Genomic DNA, 24,668 nt, shown 5'->3' with positions numbered 1-24,668 from the left:
ATTGTGTTGAAGAGATATCTACTGAAGTTAGCATGCCAAACAGCTAGCCGCGTCTCGTCCTGATGCAAAGCTCCCTCCGTGCTCCGAGCTCCCGGTCCCGACTGCTAGCTGCATGGCCATGTTTTGAGTATGAATTCAACAGGTGGCCAATTCTTACATATTGCACCTTTAAGACATATTAAGGTTGAGGGCACAGATAGATTTTTATGAGCTGAATGTGTTTCCATCTCTCATTAAGCACAGTTTCCATCAACCTTTCCTAATGCAATACTCCAAAATGTGCAAACATATATTGATGTAAACTATTTGGAGCTATTATCACAGGAATTATTTCAGCAACGTCACGACCGGTCCATTGTGCATCACTACATGCAATCTTGCCCGTGTTGAAGGGTTAAATGAATGTGCATACAAGTGCCTTTGTGTTTTTCTTTATACAGAGAGTGGACGTGGAAAGACAGAAAAGAGTTCCTCATCATAATGGAAACGGACACTGGGGTGAGCAGCCGACAGACGTGTGGTGTTTTCATATGATGTCACCCTCTCCTCTGTGTCATGTAGCGTTTGCGAGTCATGAGATGAGGTCACTCCTGAAAACATTTACCTTCCTCTTTACTGAGTTAATTGTCATTTCCTCAGCTTGACCTTGAAATAACAACAGTCGCTCTGTAGCAACGCTGAATAATCACCTGCTGGCTGTGGCTTACTTCACTGTGTTAACAGCCCACACATGCCTTTATCTATCCTCTCCATTGGTGGGGTTTTATGTCTGACTGTGTGTGTGTGTGAGACTCTCAGTTACAAATTCACAGGGGTTTTAGCCTCAGTATTATGATCCTCCAGATAATCTCTCTCACACACCCGTACAGAAGCCTGCTCGGGTCCTCTTTCAGGCTTAAATACATTCTTAAGTCCTTCAGTCACTCTGGGAAGCAAAACCCGTTTCTCTAAAAGCTATTTTCTGATCACCACGCTCACTTTGTGTTCATATAAATAGTTTATTAGTATCAGTAACATGTCAGGAGGATTTCCTCCCCTCCATTCTTTATGTGGATAACATAGCAGAAGTAGAAACAGACAGCGATAGAAAATGAGAGGTTATAAAAATAAGAGGATATACGTGCGTGTGTGTGTGTGTGTGTTCTGCTGAGGAAGAGTAAATCTTGAGTACAAAAAAACCTAATCCCAGTCACTGTTTCTAGAAAGGATTCCACCCAGTTTATAATCCGAGTCGCTGAGCGGTTTATACTCTGGAGAAGGAACAAGAGGCAGACAATAAGTCTTTCCATATCCCAGAATGCACCTCACCCGTGCCAGCGTTCTGCATTTTCATCGTCTAATCGCTTCTTTTCTCCGTCGAGGAATCACAGCGGGGAAACCGTCAGTCTGTTTCGCGTTCGTTTCTGTGATTCGTCGCTCTCAGTTTATTTTTTACAAATGTTTCAAAGTACAGTTGAGGTCCATAAGAGTCAGTTATCCTCCATTAAACCTCCCCAAAGGTTCAAAATACACTCCGTCAAACCTTCACAGTCCCTTGATGGCAGGTGGTGGTGGAGGTGTTGGAGGCTGAAGGTGCTCGTCCTTGTTTTCTAGCTCAGGTCGTCGGCCTCTTCCGGTCCTCCTCTCCTCCGTCTGTCCGTCTCTATTCACCTGATGCCTGTTGGGAAAAGAGTCGAGTGAAGATGAGAAAACTCCTCCTTCAACAATGACAAGATGAAATATTTATGCTGAGTCATACAAAGACTTACACATATGTGCTGAACTGTAACTGTGCTCGGTTAAAACTGTTTACAACTGAGGCGGACAAACACAGAAAAAGCGTTATCTAGTTGTTTATTTGTTTATTTAAACATGCACACTTGGAGCACATTGATAAACATTGCTCTAAATAACTAGGTGTATGTTTGAAGGGCCTAAATACACATTTTTACATTGAGCTGGTGACGCTGTGACCTGCAGGACGTCAGCAGGTAGGTGTGTCAGCAGGAAGTCACATGGCTGCTACAGGGGTTGACCCTGTGACGTTTTAATTACAGGATGCTTTAACTGTAAGCCCTCCAGTGTGATATAATCTGATCCACTATCATTCATCAAGTGATTTACAGTCAACTTTAATGTAGAAATTAATTTTATAACTCATTTTGTTCACGGTGACTCCCAGTGAGTAGGCTTTTTTATATTTAATGTGACAGATGAGAAGCTGAAATAACATAATTATAGCTTTGCATAAAATTTATGATCCCATTCAGCACAATTTTAATGCATGTTGGAACTGCAGGAAAGCATTTTTATTAGTGCTGCTGTCTGTTGTTGGCGCTAATTCAGGAGAAAATTTTGGATAATGTGTGTGTGTGCGTGCATGCATGTGTGTGTGTGTGTGTGTGTGTGTGTGTGTGTGTGTGTGTGTGTGTGTGTGTGTGTGTGCATGCATCTGTGCGTGTGCATGTGTGTGTGTGAGGGGGTGTTGCCCTGAGGGAGGACTAATTCAAGCAGAGAAGAAAAACACAGTAAATACCTCAGATCTCTTATCAGCTGCTTTTGGTGTCAGTAGACACATTCAGACAGGAGCAGCCTTCACATGAGACACGAGCCAATGCATAAGTAAACACACACACACACACACACACACACACACACACACACACACACACACACACACACAGCTGTTTGCTCACCATTGTCTGTGTCTGAGTTTGGGCTGATGTGGCGTTTGTTGGTGCACATGCACTCCAGGTGATCCTCCAGCCTCACCTGCACCTCCCTCAGCTTGGGACGCCTCCGCACGTACTCCACCTTCGCCACCTGGAGAGACAGAGAAAGAGAGAGAGAGTGAGTGAGAGAGAGAGGTTACATACTGGAGGACATGAAGAGAAAGATTTTTTCAACTATATTGCAGAGAAAACACTTACTCAGCTTTTGTTTAAATTAAAAATTACTGGAATGGTTGAAATTGTTTCCTAAACTCTCCTCCAAACAGCAATCGTCTAGTCACAGTCCATCATAGTGCGCCTGTTTGCTCAAATGGGACATTAGGTTGCCCAGCTAACAACCTTACTCTCTAGTTCCTCCATGAAACTGCTCACAATCAAACATCATCCTGAGTAACCTGGTCATGGGTTGTGAAGGGAGACATTGCTGTTGAATTGTTCAGTGTTATTTATGCCGTTGCTCCACTAGCACTTGTGGCTGCGCCGAGTCCAACCGAGTAGAGCCAGGCCGGCAGATGTAAAGGAAAAACAGCACTAGTTGCATTATTTTAAGACAAGGCAGACATCTCTACAGCTGATATCTCCAACACTCTGCAACTCAACTCACTGGACAAAGTTTAGGCGTCCCCTCTTATAGCTTGGTAGCTTCCAGCAAGGTGGATGTGTTTCAGTAACCAGGCTTCATTCTGCTCCACCCGGGCTCCTCTTTGCCCGTTTCTGATCAGCCAGGAGTTGGGCGGAGTCAGGTACTGCCAAGATGGCGTCCACCGATATCACCCACTTTGAGCTTAATTTCTTCAGAAGCCTACGGGTGACGTCTTGGTGGCTCTGTCCACTTTATTTACAGCCAATGCTCACACCCCACAACAGTCCAGTACAGCACCCGCATCACTGCCAACACTACGCTAATGCACCTGTTGATCACATGCTCCAGATTGCCCTCATTCTGGAGCAAATCCAAGGGATACTTAAAATGTTGAGCAGCAACTTTCTCCAAAACTGACAGGTCAATGTGTACAACTGCCTCCGACTGTCCTTCCTGCTGCTTCCCTCTCACACTTGAGGTGACAGCCTGATATGACAGCAGTGCTGTTAAGATGCTAATGCTAACATTATCTTTCTATCTGTCCCTCTCTCTCTTTGTCACACACATGGACACACCACCTGAACCTCAGCCCGGCCAATTCCCCTCCGGCTGTGTGTGAGTGCATCTTGCACTCGTGACCGTTCACCCTCTGAACGCTGGATCTCAGCACATGTGAGTGACTTTATTTTTGATTTCCTCTGTAAGCAGACAGAGGACCGTTCCTTTCATCTCAGATTGGGTATCAGCAGGATAAAGCACAGAGAATCAAACTCGCCCTCTCTTTTTCTCCCTCAACTTTTTCCCCTCTCGACTTCTGGCAACACACACAAATACCTTTTCTTATTCGTCCATCGTTCACTCTTATTTTCCACTCGCTCTCTCTCTCAGATTTTTAATCTTGTTTATTTGTTTACATTTTTATCTTTGGATGTGAGCTTTGTTGTCTAATTGATCAACATTTAACATGGACACACATATAAAACTTCTTTTAGACACACTGAATATCAATATCAGGTTAATATTGTTATTCTGGAGATTAAAAATTGCATCTTAGATCCCTTCACACACACACACACACACACACACACACACACACACACACACCTTGGGACAGCTCCCAGTTGGCAGATTGTGTGAAACGATCGGGGTTTACTGAGTCTTATTTCCAGCTCTGGCAGAGATCAAAAGGAAGCTATTAAGTTCTTGAACTAACTCACTGCCAGACTCTCAATAACACACACACACACACACACACACACACACACACACACACACACACACACACAATGGTCAAGCTGGGTAGAGTAATTGTTTTTGGCCGGTGTAGAGTGTATACCTCCAGTAAATGGTTGTGTGCTGGTGTGTTTACATTCCCTTTGCCATCATTAGTTTTTTGTACGCGTACGTCGGTGCCACTAAAAGACAAATAGCAGAAGCCTCTTACAAAATGTTTGTAGAGCGATTACCGGCGTTTACGATGAATGTGCCGACATGTTGGGATGGTGAGAATGAAAGTTTAGAAAGTAAAGTTTTTGCCTCCTTTACGGCCTTTTTGTTTGTTTTTCTGGGCAGAGCTTTAAATCATCTCTTCTGCTGGTTGGTCTGAAGTGTCTCTGATGAAAATGAGAACACAATGGAAAGAAACGGGCCATAATATCGGGTCAGGTCAGCTGCTGATATCGTATATAGTGGATGAGTTACTGCATCTACTGTACATATGTGTCCTGGGTAGTGTTGTTGCGGCTTCTCTACTAAATGTTTCCGTACCTTGACCATACGGTGGTGCTTGCGAGCCGCCTGGCATCTCATGTTGCTGGTGTTGCAGCAGCCGGTGCAGCGCTTCACCTCGACGCAGGGCGGCCAGATGATGAAGTTGGCTGAGGTGGGATCCACCTGGCTCCTGGGGATCTCATAGATGGCCGTCCGCACCTTACACACCGCTGGCAAGGCCTCTTCCACCACTGCAGGGGGGAAAACAATGTCAAAGATCACAGACACCAAGCAGGAAAGAGCACTTAGAGCCGGCCTGTTCTATAGCCAATGTTCACTCCATACAACTATAATATATATCCTTTAGCCAGTGTGTTTCAGTTTCTGAGACCTTGATGGTGTGTTATGTATGTGTGTGTGTGTCTCACCGGTGCTCCTCCTGTGTCTGGTGTGTGTGTGCCCTCTCTTCAGGTCGGGGAAGCTGTGAGAGAAGTCCTTGTGGTAGCTGTGTTTGGTCTCCTCGATCACCTCGTTCTCTGGATAAAGACAAAACAACACACGCACGTTCAGACGTCACACACTCACCCTTATAGACACCATTCATAAATATTCCCAAACACACATACCAAGACACCGAACACACACACTTTCTTCTTTGAAGGATAAAATAAGTGTAATGGGTTTTTCTTCTGGGAAGCTTGAATGTTATTAGTTAATATTATGGCTATTTCCTTAGTGGATGATTGTTTCTTTTGTACAAGATGGACTTAAAAAGGTCAAAACATTCAAACTGGGCACCATGAACATCCACATAAAACGTCTTGATGACTGACCGACTGACCGATAAACAAACTGTGAAGACGGGGGGATGTTTACATGCTGCAGCAAGTTGTTTATTACAGACATCTTTATCAAGTCTCTCATGATCAGAGCACAAGCTAAACTAGGTTATTCTAACTGAGTTAGGATGTTTATATCTCAGGTTACTGAGTTCTCTGCATGTAAATGCAGCCAGTGAGAAACACAGCCTGTCAGTGCGTATATCAGATACATTTTAAATCTAATTCATCAGAGTTCACTCACGGGTCGTCACAACTCAGCTGAGGAACTGACGGCCAAACTGACAGAGTTTCTGACTGCAGGTACGGAGAATTTAAACATGATGCAACTGTTGATAGCTTTTCTGAATGACTCAGTGTGGCCTCTGAGCGTGAGGCAGAGTGGTAAGTTGGCCATCATAAAGAGAAGCAAGATGCAATAATTGTTTCAAGTTGGGGTTAATGTTGCATGTTTTCAAACAGTCTTTCCTAGAGGGCGTTCAGAGAGTTGCATTTGTTTTGTATACATGACAAGTGACAGAGAAATGTGTCAAGATTGAAAAAAGAGAACTCAAAGCCTCCTTTCTCTCTCCACAGACAGCACAAGGTACCAAAGTCCCCAATCTAAATAAATGGGGAGAGAGCCAGAAGAAAAAGCATGTCGTACACCCGCCATCTCTGGTGTTAGAGACTGTTCTCATACTTTTCTAATCAAAATGCTTTGAGTGGTTGGTCTCCTCTATAAGGTCACTGAAGGCATCCTTTAGCATCTTTAAGTCTATGTAGGAAGTGACCACTGTTCATGTCCTGTGAGTATGAAACCAAAACTAAACGGTGACGTATTTTAACTCACATATGCAATTTAATTTACGTAACATATTAAACTTGGATCACGTACATTACGGCACATATGTAACATACTTATTTTAATCCAAACATTATTCTTCTAAAGCTAAACAACGACTTTTGGAGCCTAAACCTAAGCAAACTGTGACCATATCACATTTACAACATGTTAGAAAGGCTTTCCGACATGTCTGTTGATGACTGGGAATGTGAACAGGTTGGTAATGCTCTACAAGTGAAATGCTGATCAGGGGACAGTTTATCTGTGGCTCTTTCGCACTCTCTGTTTCGTTGAAATCACTGCTCCATTTTATTTTTTTAAGTCAAGAGCTGTAAAGCTGACTCTGTGACATAACAACTGTTGTTGTTGCTGTTATAGTTACACATACTTCCTTCTGAATATATTGGTTTGATTAACCTAAAGAAAATAAGCAAGTGGTAGAAGTGTCAACTTTAACATTATTGTCCCCAAGGAGAAGTCAGGAGAAGTTGACCTGAGATGACTCACTCTGAACATTTAACAGTTTGCTTTCACATGTAGCCAAATCAGAAATGTTTACCTGTAAGCCTTAACTCACATAAACGGAAACTGAACTGATGAATAGAGGTTGTTTTCACATAAGCAGTGAGCATTACGACTGTGTACTGACTGTAGGAGGTCTAATAATAAGCAGCATTGTGGGAAATCACCTCCGAACTGGGGAGGAAAAAAAGTGCCATTTATTTTCATGTTCGGACTCGGCTATCAGAGATTAAATGTAAGCAGTGAGTGCATTTATTTTATAGCATCATAAAACATCTGAGTATGTTTCTAGTGATGCTCCTAGTCTGTTTTTATGACTGTTTAATGGCTTTTGTTTAACCGTAAATAAATACATAAATAAATCTTGAATCACGACGAGCGGAAAAATCCAAGCTGATGTTTATGTTTGGTTTAGTGATGATTTAAAACCTAACAAGGGAGCTCTGCCTTTGTGTGTTTGTGTGTGTGTGTGTGTGTGTGTGTTTAACATGAGATGCTGTAAAAACCAGTCAAGTGTTTCTGAAGTGTTCACAGATCCATCAAACCATTTCAACACTCAGCAGTGCCAAACCACAGGATATCCACAGACACGTTCATAGCCAATAAATTAGGAGTTTGTCTGTGCAGTGTGAACCTCTAGGTTTGTGTGTATGTGTTTGTGTGTGTGTTTGTGTGTGTGTGTGTGTGTGTGTTTGTGTAAGAGAGGGGGGAGAAAAAAAAGAGAGAAAGATTCCCAGAAATCAACATAAATGATGTCTGGGCAGGACTGTTTTAATTTGATTCTGAATACCAAACCTCACACTTCTTTGTGTGTGCGTTTGAGTGTGTGTGTGTGTGTGTGTGTGCACCCGTCATGCAGAGCTCCCTGCCATGTGTGTGTGTGTGTGTGTGTGTGTGCAAGCAGTCACGCACACACGCCTGCCTGTATACACAATGTGCTTCTAAAACACAACAAAGTCCACCTTCAACTTTCCTCTCTCTCTCTCTGTGTCTCTGTCTCTCGCCCTCTCTCTCGCCCTGACATGCAGGAATTTGAGCATGAATTATACATAGCAACACAGCAGCCTTCCAGCGGGCCCTGCTCTCAAACCAATAATGGGCAGCATGACAACAGCATAATGAAGTGAGCCACTTGACCCCCACCGAGCCGGGGAGCCGTCACACTCGACATTTGCATCTCAATGATGCCAGGATTAATGGTGGCACCGCTCGGAGCGGCAGACATTAAAAAATGAATCAACTACTTTTCACAGACGACCAGAAGTTCAGAGCGGAGGAAAGTTTGTGTGGCAGGAATCTGGAGTCTGACCCGAGGCGAAAATGGAATAAAGCCGGTTTTATGCCACAGTTATTTCCTCCTGTCTCACCTCACTGATTCGCTCAGTGCTGATTTATAACCTGGATAATGAGAACTGGCATCTACTGTGTTTATTGAAGGTGAATATTGCTTATGAGTTGTGGCCTAGTTTTTTTTACTTACATAATGTTTACCTTTTGGGGTTTTTTTAATGCACAAAACACTTTTTTCTCCTTACACATTTCTGTTGAATTTAACTGCTCAGCCAGAAAAATGCCACATAACAGAACCATTAAGTTTTTAAGAGGAAAAATGTTTTTACAGGTATTATTATTACACAGATTTCCTCTTAGGCAAGTGTTTGACATGGAAACTGATAATTATCTATATATATTGATGAGGAAAGTTTCACTAAATCAGAATGACAGCTTCCTGAAACTTCTTTCTTGAACTTGAAGGGAGTTAAAGGCAGGAAAACTATCAGCACAAACTACTGGTTTTAGGGGATCTCGTGCAGCAGAAGTTGAGAAATCCCACATTTTAGTCCTTAGCATGGAGCTCTAAAACACAACAATTCCCATAATGCAACTGTCTCTTCATTAGGCCCCCTACGCCTGGTAAATGCTCACATCTTTAAAACTCCACACCCTCTGCTGTTTCTAACCTTCCCATTGAAAACTTTTAGCCTTCAAGCCCAAGATAAGATCACCTGGCTCACATCACTGTGACATCATAATATATTTCAGACTTCACAAAAGCCACGTTTCAACCAAGAAGTTCAGTCCAGTTACACGTTACAGAGCAGTTATTTTTGCATTTCCACTATCAAAAGTTGTGGATGGTACCAAAAGAAGCGCTCCATGCCGTCCTGTTTCATCATTAACCGTCTGTTGAGGCACATAGCGCACTGATCCGAAACTAATAGGTGAAGTGGAACACTGCAGACCCGAAGATCAACCAGAGACAACCCCGCCTACATTTAAGAGTACTGTCTGTACTAGAAAACCGTAACCCTGGGGTTTCAGTACATATATAACAAGTTCAAATGGTATTATAAGTAAAGTTCCTTGGTAGAAACAAGGCTGAAGCAGATGATATTTAACTGTTTTCCTGACCCCACACACTGATTTTGTTGTGTAAAAATGGCAGAATGCCCCTTTAAACACACATTTTCTTTACAAATCGACCTCTCGTTCCGAGTTTACCATTGGCAGTGGCTGACAAGCACAAAGTTAACTCTGCCTCTGAGTTCACGGCGGGTGTAAAGGAGCAAGACAGGCCACTGGTCTCCGAGCAACATCCGGTGAGGTATTCCAGTAATGAGCCGAGAGGACAGCATCCTCTCACTGTGCACTGAACCAGATGCAACTAATCTCTCAAGGCACAGACAGGGAGGGAAGCAGCAGCTCTGACTGGCACATGGAAGCCACTGGTGGGCTGATGTTTGTCAGCAGTTACTCTGTGCTGAGGTTGAACCCACTCAGGATCTTTCCAGGCCACAGGGACATCAGTCTTTGTTCTGTTCTTATTTTATCAGCAATCAGATTTTAAAATGAAACACTGCTTCCAATGATCAGAAAAATGCTGAATATCCAATCTGATTGAAGATATTGATTGAGTATATGAAATATATTGATGATATACTTTTATTTGCACTTTTGAGACTTTTGACTACTTTTCGCAGCACTGCATAATAATCCTTCACCTTGAATAACAGCTGAGCAGGCATTTGTGCATTATGGTGCACACATCAACAACATGAGCTGAGTTTTTCTGCTGAATAACCTCATTTTTGCTGTGAGGCTCGCTAATCCAGCTTGTAGGAGGGAGCGATTTGTATTATAATGAAGCGCTTTACCTACGGAGTCTATCTCTAGCAGCCGCTGGAGGTCGCTGATGCTGCGGATCTCGCTGCGGGAGAGGCGCTCCAACAGCTCCCGGGGGAGAGGAGACTCCTGTGGAAACAAAGTCAGTCCGTGAGCCGCTTTACTGCGGGTGGAGACAAAAAGCTGCGCCCGTTGGTGCGTAAAGGGCGCAAAAGCATGCAAGCACGACTAATCTGCAAACTCAGCGGCTCAGTGGCAGATAACTTTTGCATTTATTTAAAAAAGGATGATACTTTTGCCGATCTACGCCAAAAGACTGCGTAAAAATGCGTGCGTAATTACGCATAATGAATTCAACCTGCTGCGTGTGCTGCAGTTACTTTCATGATTTCTGTACACGTTACAACACATGTGAAACAAATCAACCACATCATACGCGCGCGGCTCACCTCAGCAGCGGTGCGTAACAGGCAGAGGCAGCCGGCGAGGAGGTGGTATACCGCAGCTCTCATCTCCTCTCAGATCCGCTGCATAGGCACCAGGACGAGGCGAAGGTCCACTGCAGGAGCCGGGCGGTCGCTCCCTGGTCTCGGGAGCCCACAAACATCCCTCGGGAGAACTGGCAACAACCACGACCTCAATGAAAGAGCGAGCCAGGAGCGTCGAAAAGCTTCAGTTGATGTTTCAACTCCTGAATGAAATGCGGTTAAAGTAGAGAGGCAAGCTTGCTCTGCTCCTTTAGTCAGTGGAAGTCACTGTAGGTGAGAGAAGGGCTGACTTCTGAAAGGATGTAGAAGTGATCGCAAAGCATGTTTAAGCCCGAGTTTCTTTTAACGCATCAAACAATGTAACCGAGGTCAAGTTGATGTTCAGCAGCTCCTGGTTTTGGCTTCAGATGAACAGGTGTCCGATGGAAATGTGAAAGCTTTTCTTTTACGTTCACACTTCCAACAATATCCACCATCGTGTCCTCACTTTGTCCTCAGGGTAATCCGGTCAAAATCACACATCTGTGCGTCCTGCAGCAGCTGAGCATCTTGGCACTTCACATGGGGCGAATCTTAAAAAACTAGTTGAGTTAAAACTTCCTGGAAGAAGCAGCCGTGTCGTGAACACGAGGAGGAAAAAGGCAAATGGCATCAATAAAAAAAACAAAACACAAAACCCTCTCCACTCTGCAGCCCGGAGGAGTTTGATATCAGTTCCCAGCGGTCCTGTGATCTCCGGGGTGAATGAAGTCGGGATGCTTTCAGTCACAGGATATAGCCATGCGCGTCCCCGTGGCACTGAACTGGAGCGCGCTTTGCATAATTGACTAGAAGACATTGCAGGAGCGTTAACTCCGACAGCAAACTACAGTAAAGACCCGTTTATTTGGTTTTATAAGTGTCACAACTGGTCAACTGGATCACATCTGTATAACAACTTCACACAACTTGTTCCGATACAACGAACAGATGTTTAGTGTGTTTCTTTAATGTTTTATGACCCAGTTACATCTACATGTGTACATATCTACTTCATCTTTGCCTTCCATGATAAATAAAGCAAATTTGAATGTTGGACTGTTATTGGTGGACAGATAAACTATTCTTGTACATCACTAAGACCAGACTTTTCTGTGAGGACTGACTGTCTCCACGTAAGCTAATTCATAACCTACAGCTAAAATCATGTGTTAATCAGTTGCTCTGTAAGACAGTGGTCCCATCTTAAATTACCCTCCTGCCTGACTCTCTCTGTAAGACGGAGTCAGTGACTGTGTTAGTGTTTAATTGCTGTGTAATAAAGCTGATTAATGAGTGTCCAGATCAACCCTTTACGGGCGGAGGAGAAACTCTTGGTCTGATGGTGGAGCTACAAGGTCAAGGGGTCAGCCTCACTAGAACTGGAAGAGATTCCCACGGGTTGTGCTGACAGGAGTATCAGATAAAAAGAAAGGACGGATATAAAACCGTGTCCTAAATATTGGCGAGTCTGTGGTGGCTCCATCTTCATGCTTTCACTCTCCTCTTCTGGCTTGTCCTCTTAAAAATGTAACCGGATCGATCCTGTTTGCTTTGTCTTCTGCTTTTGCTCCTCCCTCCAGCGTTCCCACACCTTCTTAAATGTCAAATTCAAGGACTTTTCAAGGAGTTTCCAGGCCAAGCTCCATAAAATTCAACATGGCATAGTTTGAGACACGGAACAATGATCATCAATTTAAAGTGTAGTCATTGAAATTATTGACTATTACAGGTCTTGGGGAGTAATGATACCTGCATGTAATCTGATAAATTGCCTCCATTGCACTCAGTGGCTATATTGCATTGTGGGTAACGTAGGCATTGCACACCTATGACACTGTTGGACTCATTATGGACAGTTTAAAAACAAATGATCAAAACTGATACAGCAGAACCAGAGATTTTTAATTCCACATATTCTACTTCCTTTTCAAAACCTGGCGCCTACATTACCCACAATGCAACTACCACTGAATGACATCACTGGAGGCAATTTATCAGATTACATGCAGCTACCTCTGGTATTCTTTGGATAGTAATAACTGGTAATTATGTTAATTATGTGTGATTTATAATTAATGAGCATGAACACAACACAAACACTAACCTGGTCCTTTAATATCCATCTAGCTGAGAGTCTGTGACATGAAAAGCCCTTTGCATTCATCCACTTCTTTGGGTTAGTGAAGGACATTGTTGAGGGAATGTTAAAGACTTTCCAGAGCTAAAGCTTCATAAAGCAGCACTGGAATCTGGAAATCCAGCCTCGAGCACTCAAACATGCACGTACACATTTACTCTCCCTTTGTGTCTCCCTCACTTTCCCATGCACATACGGACACGTGCACAGCAATTTACCCAACGTCCTTCATCCCAGCACACACACAGTCGTTTAAAAATTAAACCGCTAATCTGATTCAATCTCACAGGTTCCTGTGAAGACAAAGGAAAGAGACCAAGAGAGGAGAAGAAAGTAAGGAAAGAGGACGAAGGATGGAAAACTGGAATGAGTTGAGGGAAAGAATGGCAAGAGATAAAAAGCTTGTTGATACCAAGATGAATCCTATTCGGATCAAAGAAGACCGACAGAAGTGTGTGTGTGTGTGTGTGTGTGTGTGTGTCAGTAGAAAATCCAAGCTGTGTTGGACCAAACACTCCACCAATTAAAGCCCATTTAGCCTGACTGCGGCTAATTCCATCACAACAGAAGTCCACCTCTGTCTCTCGCCCTCCATCTCCCCTTGAATGGCTTCAGTGCACCCGACACACACACACACATACACCGGCACACACACATAGACAAAGGACCGGAATGATGGAGAGGAAATGGGTCAGAACCGATTCGGATCTTGAATGGCGACACACCCGTGCCGTGACGCTGTCACTTCCTCCTGGCAGCAGCTCTGATGCGTCCCACTCGTTCTGTTCTGTCTTCTCCTTTATTTTGTCTCTTCCGTTGCCTGTTGTCTCTCTCTGGGACAGTCGAGCTCCCTGCTTCCTCCCTGCTGTTACAGACAGAGAGGAGCAGACACTTTAAGTTCAACTTTAGAAAACGTAGTGTAGTAACAGCTGCTTGTATAATCATACTTAAAAGGCCCGGTCGAGTAAATAATCTGCACGACTGAAATAAGTTGGCATAAGTTTTTGGTTGTGTCCGAGTCACTCTGGTTAACTCATTCACTGCTAACATGATGTTTTCACCCCGTACTGATGCCTCATACCTCTTCTGTCCCGCTGTAAGTACCCCCGTCATTCAAGGTTGCGGTGCAGGCAGACTCCAGTCAGCTAACCAGACCACTTATACCCCTTTTCCACTGGTCAAAAATCCCACTTAAACCTGCTAAGATTGGGCTTTTGTGTGCAACGGGAACGTGTACACAGTTACACCCGGGTCAACATCCAGTGGAGGCGCGTAAATAAAGATCTTGTAGTAAAATGTACAAACTGGTGATCTATGAAGTGTCGTCACTGGCCTCCATGCTTGTGTTTACTTTACCTGGTGTTGTTCCCTGTTTCGGCACGCATCCGTGACATGAAACAACAACGTAAAGCTGCAGATAAAAATCACAGACCGACTGCCTTCCCTGCAGGAGGTGGGAATGGGGTCAATAGGCGATTTTTAGCGGGTTGACCCACGTTTAACAAACCTGTGTAGACGTGCTTGGTGGAAAAGCAGCATTAGTTTCCAAAATAACTGAGCTACTTGCTAACAGTAGGTAGTCGCTACGGCAAAAAGTCTAGTTCCTACATCTCTTTTCATCTTTACAAGTGTTATGTGTATATATTGTACTGTCTTCTATCAGATATTGTCTGTCATTGCCCAAATACTCTGTGTTTACAACATTAAAATTTTTATTTTGTTTACTTTAACAAAAGTAAACAAAATTTAAAGCTTCTGCAGGGAAACTTCTTTTAAACGCCTCTACTTACATTTAAAAACACTATATGACTGTCGTACAACAAAAGCAGAGCGCTGAAATAACTTTTTTTACAGTCTCCTCCGTCTTCTTTTTTCCCACAGATATTTTAGAGAGTTTATTTATAACAAACCAGAGAAAACCTCATATCACTTATTTCTTTTATAACTTTTCCAGTTCTTTTCCTACGAGCAGACTGACGCAAATACCGTTACACCATATTAGGGTTTTGTGTGACCTTGCTCAGGAGCACTTCAGCACTGTTTGGTGCACACAATACAAACAGCTCTCCCACCCAGACTGCTGCCCTGTGGGAAAGGAGAATACCACCAATGAGAAAAGATTAAGATGAAAATATAAGATTTGGGGAGGAGGGTGTTAGAGGTATGAGCAGCAACAAAAAAAGAAGAGAGAGGCAGTAAAAGTTAATCCAGCAGGGGATAAAAAGTTTTACGAGCAGGGTGGGGGTTAAGGGCTATCCCCGAATTTATTCACAAAACCAAGCACATGGTGGGAAAAAAAACCCTTTATACACATTTTTCCTCGCCGTCTCTCTTCACTCCATCCGACATCAATTATTTAAGCCCTTTCCAAAAAAAGTCAGAATGGATTTCACTGTTAAACCCAGAGTAAGTCCACTGTTGGACACCTGCCAAAACCTATTGTGCGACGCATGAATGTTTGGTCATCAGCCAACTGGAGACTTATCCAGGATTACCATCTCAAATATGCCGGCATTTACCTACATGTAATGCTACCCCATCACCACCACCACCGCCCCCACCAACCACCCCACCCGTCTGTTCATCGCAGGCCACAAGGCTCTGAGAGAATGCTTTATTTAGGTCTGTTTGGGAAAGTGAAAACACAGGGCCCTTGTACTGTGTGAACTCGTAGTCATGAAGACAGAGAGCAAGCTTAACTGGAAGGGGCATACAGTAAGTGCTGGACCTCCCACCAATCTGAATCAGATTTAGTCCACATTAAAGACTGAACTGGAAAGCACTCAAAGAGCTCCCACAAAATGCTGCACAAATCTGAAATGTAATATAAGTAGTAATATCACACTGTGGAGATACTCCCCTACAAGTAAAAGTCTTGGATTCAAAACCTTACTTACTTAATTACTAAGTAATTATCAGCAAAAGAACTAATGAAAGTAACTTTTAAGAGCGAAAAATAGAATTAGGCTACACATTATGCAGAGAAATTGTCCCCGTTTAGGGCCCTGACACACCAGGCCAATGGTCGGCCGTGAGTGAGCGCATGTAGCCCTAATTTTTGTGGTGTGTCCTGCACCGTTGACACTAATCAAACCCGTGCTGTGGTCTTTGCGGTGAGTTCAAGTGCAGCTTTTAAGGCCGAGACACAGGCAGCGTGAGGCAACGCAACAGTCGGCCTTCATTGCAGCTATTTTCTTTTCTTTTAATAAACTAGGGCTGTGATTTTGTGGATTACTTACTGGTGCATAAGATTGCATTGATTTTAACTACTGTTAGTGCAATGTACACCAATGCATAATGTTCTCTAAGATCATCATTTGTTTGTAGCTGTCCTGTGAGAACCACATATCAATAAAAATTCAACTTTTCATGAAACACAGCCTGTTTTTGGCTTTGTGACAATGCATTTTCTAACTAATCCCAAACTTTTCATATAGTCTATTTAGCTGAAGAAGTAGCAGAATTGGCTCAACCCATAAAGGAACCTCATCCTTCAGTTTATCAGAAACATTCGGGGTTTTCACTGGACAAGAAATGTTGAAATGTGAAAAGTAACCAGTAACTAAAGCCGTCACACAAATGTAGTGCAGTAAAAAGTACAATGTTAACCCCTGGGATGCAGTGGCAGTAGACATATAAAGTTGCATACATTTTCTTTGTCATACTTGTATATCACAATACAGGAATACAATTAAGTATAACAATTTCAATTTAAATAAACCCTCAATACGTGAAGTGAACAGAGGAATGTTTGTTTGAACAAACAGACAGACCTCTGTTGTCTTATCTGAGCCTTGAGACAAAACATCACAGCACAGATCCTGCCAGAGTACTTCCTGTCCTGTTGTTAACATCTGTAATCCGCCTCTATGTGTTCAGATGGTAAAGACAAAGAGCTGCTTCCACATGTCTGATTCAGACGACAAGGAAGTGAAAGCAACAAGGCAATGACCCTCACACAACAGATTTAACACTCCATTAAACAGTCCTTGAAGTCAAAATCGATGTCATATGTCTTACTCTGTATCTCAGCTGCAAGCCAGTATCCAGTCCAACAAAGGCTTTAAAGTTGGCTTGTAGGTATGATTTTCTGCTGTCCTCTGACTCTGGCTATACAAACAGCTTTCGTTCTTTTGCTAAAGTAACTGCTTACTACTGCTAACCAGCAGCCTCCAGATGAACACCTCCGGACGGGGTGGACGCATGAAAGCCAGGAATATAGTACGAGGAGATCCTGATGGACAGATACTGGTAGCTTTTTGCTAAAGTAACCGTTAGTTAACTTGTAACCATGCAGCTCGCAGTACTATTTGCTGACCCAGGAGCCAAACCTGACAAGAAAACCATGTTCAATTCAATTTTCAATTCAATCAATCTTTATTATCCCCCAAGGGGGCAATTGTCTGTGCAACAGTGGTCCACACTTACACAACACCCAGTCAGCACACATACAGAATAAGAATAAAATAAAAATAAAACAGCACACTACGAATAATACATGTTGGTACTGTATTTCTCTGTCGTCAAACTGGCCTCCTTCTTATCAGAGGTTGTTTTGTTACATCTCATTCCGGCTGTGTTCACTGAAAACTGCCAGTCCAGGCAGCGTCGGCTGATGGTAAAGTGATGAAGCATGCTTCTGCCCATCCATTGTTACCAATGCTGAAGCTCCCTTGAGCAGACCAGACTGTGCTCTGATTACCTCCCAGGTGTGAAGGTGTGTGGTCGTTGTGCAGAATATTCCTTTAAAACAGCCTTCATCCTCAGATAATCTACCTTGGTTTAATTTCAATTTTCAATGATGTCTACTACTTTGAAAGTTGACAATGTATTTCCAGACACAGCTTAGTTTTTTTCCCCCTGATGTGCTTATTAACACGTGTTGATTCATGCCGGATCACACTCGTCACTGAGATCTGTGACTCTAAGGAGCCTACAACACAATCATTTATGTCATTACAAGTGAGATGTAGCGCCTTTACCTCATTTTCAAACAAGGAACACAATGATCTGCGTGTGATAAATCAAAACATTTATAAAATTTGTTTGGATTTGAATTGTCTTCTCGTGCGTCCCGAGCCTGACCCACTTCCAGCCAGCTGCAGAAGAAGGTTAACACCTCTTCCCTTTTCCTCTTCCTCCAATTCTATCACCTCTCCCTCCGATGGCTGCCAATTGATTTATGTGATAAGGTGATGATCAACATGAGCATGATCGACACAGCTGGGACTGAGAGAGTGAATAAATAAAAAAAAAAAAAGAAAACAAAAAACACTCTTATTAGGATTGACAAGGTTTGCCCCAGCTGACAGCTGTTAGGGAATTAATGAGTGCAGAGTGTGAAAACAGGCACCGCCGGGTCATTTGGCCGGTGGAACATTTGATTCAAACGTTCGTCCGTCACCAATTGTTCATCGTTTCAGTTGGGAGACTTCAATCTCCTCTGCGGAAATAATTAGGAGGCAGTGAGGGAGTTAATTGTGTTTTCCATTGATGAATCATCAGGAAATGTTGGTGAACCCCGGTGACCACACACACACACACACACACACACACACACACACACACACACAAAGGAGTACACACAGACCAACTGTTACCACATGCATAGCCAACATTTTAAAACACAAATAATTTATTAACATGAACCCCCAATGTGCAATACTGACAACACATACACACTCCCAGAGACCACAAGTGCACATGTATGCTAGCTCACACACACTTCAATGTACAGTAACACACACACACACACCCAAGCACAGATAACCATTGTGGGTAAACCTCTCTCTCTCTCTCTTCATATCATTCTCATTTTCAACCTCTCTCACTCTCTGCTGCTCTATTTCGCTGCCGTTTCAAAAGATTAAGAGGCCAATTAGTAAAGCTCTCACGGCAGTTATTACCACGCTGGGAACTGGAGGGAGAAGAAATCCCCCTCTCTGCTCTTCCAAAAGAAGGATTTCTCCCTCATTGTCGCTGCGTTGAGAGCGAAGGATGTGGGGTGTATTTGGAGGGCTGCTGATGTGGTAATTTTGGCTCGGAAACAATGCAACGCTGTCTAAAGAGGGGTAATGGAGGGAAGTAGTGGAGGTAGTGTTTACCCTGTGTGTGTGTGTGTGTGTGTGTGTGTGTGTTCACATGTGATGCACACACACACACACAGTGAGGTGACATCATGGCATCACTCTGAAAGCCACGCTGGATGAAGGAGGAAGCATCGTATTAACTCCAAATCAGGACGATGACACAGACGCTTTGTGTGATTGTAATGAGCACCAGGAGAGCCTGAGTGGAACAGAGAGGGAGGCTCGTTCCTGAATTAGTGTGTTTAAGGTACTACCACTACAATTTATTTGCTTTTATATACGTTCAGTTCACGCTGAGTTTTTGACTTTTCAGTTTGGTTAGTGATTTCCCGCATTTCCCACGATGCCTTTCAACAGAACAGACATGTTTTTTTTTGTATTCACATTATTGCCATAAAATGTCAAAAACAACCAGACTTTTGTTCTAGATTTTGTTGAATTGTGTTGTTGAGTAATAATGTTTAAACCCAGAAAAATCCTAATTTTGTTCAAGGTAACCTGTTGTTATGACTGCAGGGAGAGAGTCATGACATAACATTTTCGCCTCAGTCACGTAGATAGATTTTCATCTGCAATGGTGGTTGCTTAAAAATAAAGACAACAACTCCCATGATCCCACACTACTTAAGTTTTGTTTTATTGAAACCCTCTAGTGACTGATTTATTATATACTGTGTATTTATATCGAGAGCAATATGAGGTACTGCACTGCTGACAGAAAGCGATTTACTCTCCTGAGACATTTGCAGTGGTTAAACTGCATCTTGACCCAGATTTGGTGTAATATAAACTCCTATCACATTTTTTTAAAGTTAATATGTCGCTGTAGCACCACCAATAGACAAAATACCATCAAACTGAATGAATCTCTGTGCTCATGAACATGCTGATATATTATAGTGAAATCAGTTAAGTAGTGTTAATGTTTTTTTTGGGTCAGAAATCCACTTACCCAAAGTCATTTTTAAATGCCCCTACACAAACAGTTTTATTTATTAGCGGTTATGAAATAACAACACAGAATAAAGTAAAGTGTCATGTTTCATCTTATCTTATCTTCACCTTAATCTCAAACTTGTGGCAAATTGTGCAATACATAGTCAGGAGTTTCGCCCACATCCATTAACATCACTCAACTAAACTCTCCTTTCCAGAATAATAGAAATGTTCTCTTGCACTTCAGCTCATGAACATCTTCACCTGCAGCTATTTGCTATTACCTGATCCGTATTGCACATGTGCAACCGTCAACAGAGATGAGAATGATGCAAGATTGGCTCACTCTAAGTACCGCCATCATCAGCTCTGGTAAAAACAATGTGTTTTATTCTGTTTTACCACTTGCCTGATCGGTCAAGCAAGTTAATAAAAGTAATTACATGCGGTGTAACTGGACTCTAACACTGACAGGCAGACACATGTCTCATTTAATTCAGTGAGCAGGGAAAAAGACATAAAGCAAAATAAAAACAGCCTGTCAGCAGTGAGAGCCAGCTTGTTGCACAGGTATGTGTAGACAAAACGTCTTTGATCCAAAGCTGCCACTAATGGCTTTTAATCAAGTATAAAGAACACAGGTCTTTCAAAATCAGATGCCAGAGTTTTTACTAGAATGCAGTGCCTGAGACAGAATGACTTTGACTGCATTTTTGGCAAAGCCAACAAAAGCGAATCATTCTTTTGTGTGTTTATGTGTTAATTATACAGTGTTGTTATTACCTGCTTTCCAACTCGCCAGCAGGTGATTGTGTTGAGACATGAAGTAGCCTGGCTCTGCTCTCCTTTTCATCAGCCCTCATTATCACCCTCTATATCTCTGCAGAGAAGTCATTAAAAGTCCTGGATAAGACAGAGACAAGTGCTCAACAAGCCTGAGCTGGAGGGGAGCTCGGGCTTGAGTGGGAGGATGCTGAACCGCAGAGGGAAAAGTTATAAAACCTGATGAGGGTTGGTATGAAGAGGCACTTCTCACCTCTGTCTTATTAATCTGTCTGGTTGTGTTTTTGGAGTAGAGTTGCCTCTATTAAAAGCTTGATGATAGACGAGAGCGACACCTACACATAAGAAATAGAAGTATTGAGAGAAAATAGAATAAATCACTTTTTTTTTATATAAGGTGTTAAAGTACATGTATGCTGTGTTAACAGCTTGTTCCACCTCTCTTACATTACCAAAAAAATCCATAAAAATAGATGCATATAGAGTCATTGTGGTAACAATACAGAAAGCTTTCAAAAGTTCACAGTAAAAGTCATGTCGTGTGTGTAAATATGTAAATATGTATGCCTGAAGAGCTATCATGAAAGGCTTCTGAGAAATTATGAAACAGAAATTATCATCTGGCCTCTTGATATAAAGGTTCACCTTGAACTGCTGATAAGTGGTGGGCCTGATAAACTGTATGAACAGTTGCAGGTGTGCAGTTTTATTTACATGCTGTAGCCTCGTGGCTATGAGGTCAGCACAGCCAACAATGATGCAGTTCAATGGAGATAAGACAGAATTAATGTGAATTGATGTCTAGTTTTTACTTTAGAGGCAAGCAACCTCCTTGATCACATGAAAATTGTGTTTGTTGTATTGTATATTTTATGATTATTAGTATGAACTAAGTATGAACATGTCAGGATAATAAAAAAATACATGTGTGCAAAGCATCTTAAAGAGCAGCATCAAAACTATCATTTACCTCTTGCTGTCTGTCCCAACTCAGTATTGTTAGAGGTGGTCAAGCGTGCTAATGGGTTTTACTGGAGCTAAAACACTTGAGTCAAGTCAAAACAGTAGCAGGCTCATACTGGCTAGCTGGTCATACATGACGCTGCTCAGCTGCATTAGGAGCTGTGATCCATTTTCCTTGGTCTCGTGTTGTTTTACTCTTTTTCTTTCTCATTCTCAGACACATCTCTCCTCTGTTTTCTACATTTAAATGTTACTGACATGAAGGTAGTGATTAATATGCTTGTTCTTTTACGAACATGCTTAAATTGTGTTGTCTTATTATGATGAAACAGAGCTAAAAATTAAATGCTTTTAATAAAATGGCTCACGGGCAATCAACAAAATTCATTCCACACACACTCACACACACCATGGCCTTGTCTCACTTAGCAGAGGCTTCCTGTATCTTCACTATGTTGTGGCTGGAAACTGTTAAGGTCTAGGCATTAACCATGTTTGGCTGTTAACTATTAATCAACTCATGCATGCGTGCATATTCTCGTACAAACACCTGTTATGTGTACCAAGCATTTTCTAACATTACCTGTTGAATTTCCAATGAACGGCTTCACATCAGCCAACAGTGAAACAATATTACAGAATAAAACATAACCCATGAGATTGTTGAGAAAAGGTGACAGATACCTCAGCAGCAGTATTCTGAATTTGTCTCTCTGACTGCGCAATCTCCTGTTCAGATCGTGTGATGATGGCGCCCTCTGCAGGACAGACTAACAACTGCTGACCTGGTGCCCCCACTGTTTGTTTTATGCATGCTGGTGCATTCATGTCATTTTCTGTATGTGTCTGTTTAAGCTCTGTATGTAGTGGACAGAGTGCAATCTGCCAGAGCGAATACTTTTGGTGACGTTTTGATGAGTTTAAGTAAAAGTAAAGTGAAAGTGTTTTGTCTGGTTCATCATGATGCAGTCCGAGTTCACCATAACTACACTTCAATGAATAAATAGTGCTCACCTATCAAACTTCCATTTTCAAACAATATCCCAGGCTGAGGGATATCACTGATTGTCGCGCATAATTTGGGCCCGTGAAGAAAAAAAACCTAAACGTTTCTCGTGCTCGAGATAAATTTCTCGTGCTCACGAGAAAGTATCTGATTGAGGCTGTAGGTCGTGTGGAGTATCATGACATGATGGAGAACCACCACATCCTGAGAATCAATAAGCTGAAGAAGAATGACTCAGCAGAATACAAATTCAGCCTCAAACGACATAATGGGGAACGGTACAAATCTGACTTTCCTGGAGTGACTTTGGTTGTCACAGGTAATTCTGTAGAATAAGTACAATGCAGATGGTACCAGTGTTATTGCTTTTGTGGAGCCCAAAGTCTTTTTTCAGGAGCCTGTTTCCAGCATTTGAAAGGTCCAGTGTGTAGGGTTTAGGAGGATTTACATGAATCTGGCAGGAATGGAATTCACAATTCACAATTATATTATTAGTGTATAATCACCTGAATTGAAGAATTGTTTTGTTTTCGTTACCTTAAAGTTAAACTTTTATATCTACAGAGGAAGCGGGTCCTCTTCCATGGAGAGAGCCTTTCAAATTTATAACAGCCATCAAAGGGGAGGGTGAGGCCAAGTTATTTTGTTGATTGCAAACTGCAAACTCACCACTAGATGCCACTAGATCCTACACACTGAACCGCTGAGGCTGGTTGATGCTTCATGGAGTAAAGGAAATGTTTTTGTTCCTTGGTAATAAACATCTGTCCTTTCACAGTAACAAATGTGAAACAGAACTAGTGATTTCAAGCGAGATGCCAAGAGGTGCATCTCTGCACACAGTCAAGGAGGAGAGGGGATCCCCGAGCTCTCTCAGCTTGATGAGCGCTCATCATCATGGGCCAGAACATCAGTACGGGCCCTGAAAACCTGCTCTCGCCTAAATTGTACATTGGCAATTTCCTCTAGCAACGTCAAAGCTGTTATTGTATCAAGTGGCACAGCCCTTTATTTAGGCTACAGCTTTTATATAGTGCTTAACACTGTTGAATTGGACAGGACAGTTTGAAAGCCCCATCAGCGGCAGCTGAATCAGTGTCTCAACTACAGATAAATTAACCATTTCAGTTTTAAACATTAAAATCATAGAATTTCTGAGGACTGCGTCTGTAGTGTAATGTTGAAATGTCTTTGTCAATTTGTCTGTCGAAACAGTTACATAGTTGAAGCTAAATGTAAGGAAATAAAAACATCTGTTGCTTCTTAGTGGATGTTTTTGTGTAAGTGTGCTTTTATGACAGTGTGGCTCTTAAAAAACAATACAGCTATATATATATTTTTTTTCTCTGTGGCTGACAACAGGTAATCAATAGCTTGGATTGCTACGATAGAGACACCCATTGCAGCACTTTGTGACTGTTGCTAGTGTTCTTAATGTTGTGATGATCTGTAAAATTGTTATTCCTTTCAAAATACTTGATGATCTGCATGTAATGCGGCCATCAAAAAGCTGCAACTTCCTCTTCAGTGATGACTTTTCCACAAACCAACCACAGACAGTTTCTCATCTCTCTGCTCTCACTCTGCCAACTCTATAAAAACACTTTGTTGAAAATATAACACAATTTTTTCCAGCTGCACATTACATCAAAAAACAAACTATAATTATGATTGTGATTTAAAAAAAAAAGACAGAACAATACCTTCAAGCAAAATCAAACTTTTCAGTGACAAAATACAACATTGAATAACGACTGCAGTACATAGATTCTTCATTAGATGTCTTTTTTCACTAAGAACATTAAAGGAAGGAAGTGACGCTCTGGTGTTAGAGCTGCGTGCTGTTGCCACTCTCACGCTGACCAACAGTTCATTCTGTCCCTGTAAGAAGACTGCTGTTGATTTTCTTCTTGTTTTGTTAGTTTTAATAA

At 42.3% G+C, this 24,668-nt stretch overlaps 1 protein-coding gene across 2 annotated transcripts in view; it reads right to left on the bottom strand.

Moving 5' to 3' along the window:
* Positions 1-235: 235 nt before the first annotated feature.
* Positions 236-24,668, bottom strand: part of LOC311264886 (platelet-derived growth factor subunit A-like) — a gene marked incomplete at its 5' end in the record, with an annotated part of 50,522 nt that continues 26,089 nt past the window's right edge. The window contains 6 exons of one of the 2 annotated variants that reach the window (XM_084366070.1): positions 236-1,657; positions 2,676-2,802; positions 5,062-5,255; positions 5,433-5,540; positions 10,347-10,443; positions 10,764-10,826. In XM_084366070.1, coding sequence (XP_084222196.1) covers positions 1,647-1,657; positions 2,676-2,802; positions 5,062-5,255; positions 5,433-5,540; positions 10,347-10,443; positions 10,764-10,826 — 600 coding nt within the window. In that variant the 3' untranslated portion in view covers positions 236-1,646. Of the gene's footprint in view, positions 1,658-2,675; positions 2,803-5,061; positions 5,256-5,432; positions 5,541-10,346; positions 10,444-10,763; positions 10,827-24,668 lie in introns of those variants that run through there. The other variant, XM_084366069.1, reaches the window with a different exon arrangement.

This window comes from Pagrus pagrus (assembly GCF_965226575.1).
Source record: "Pagrus pagrus genome assembly, chromosome: 2".
NCBI classification, from domain to species: Eukaryota; Metazoa; Chordata; class Actinopteri; order Spariformes; family Sparidae; genus Pagrus; species Pagrus pagrus.
This window is presented reverse-complemented; position numbering and strand designations above follow the sequence as displayed.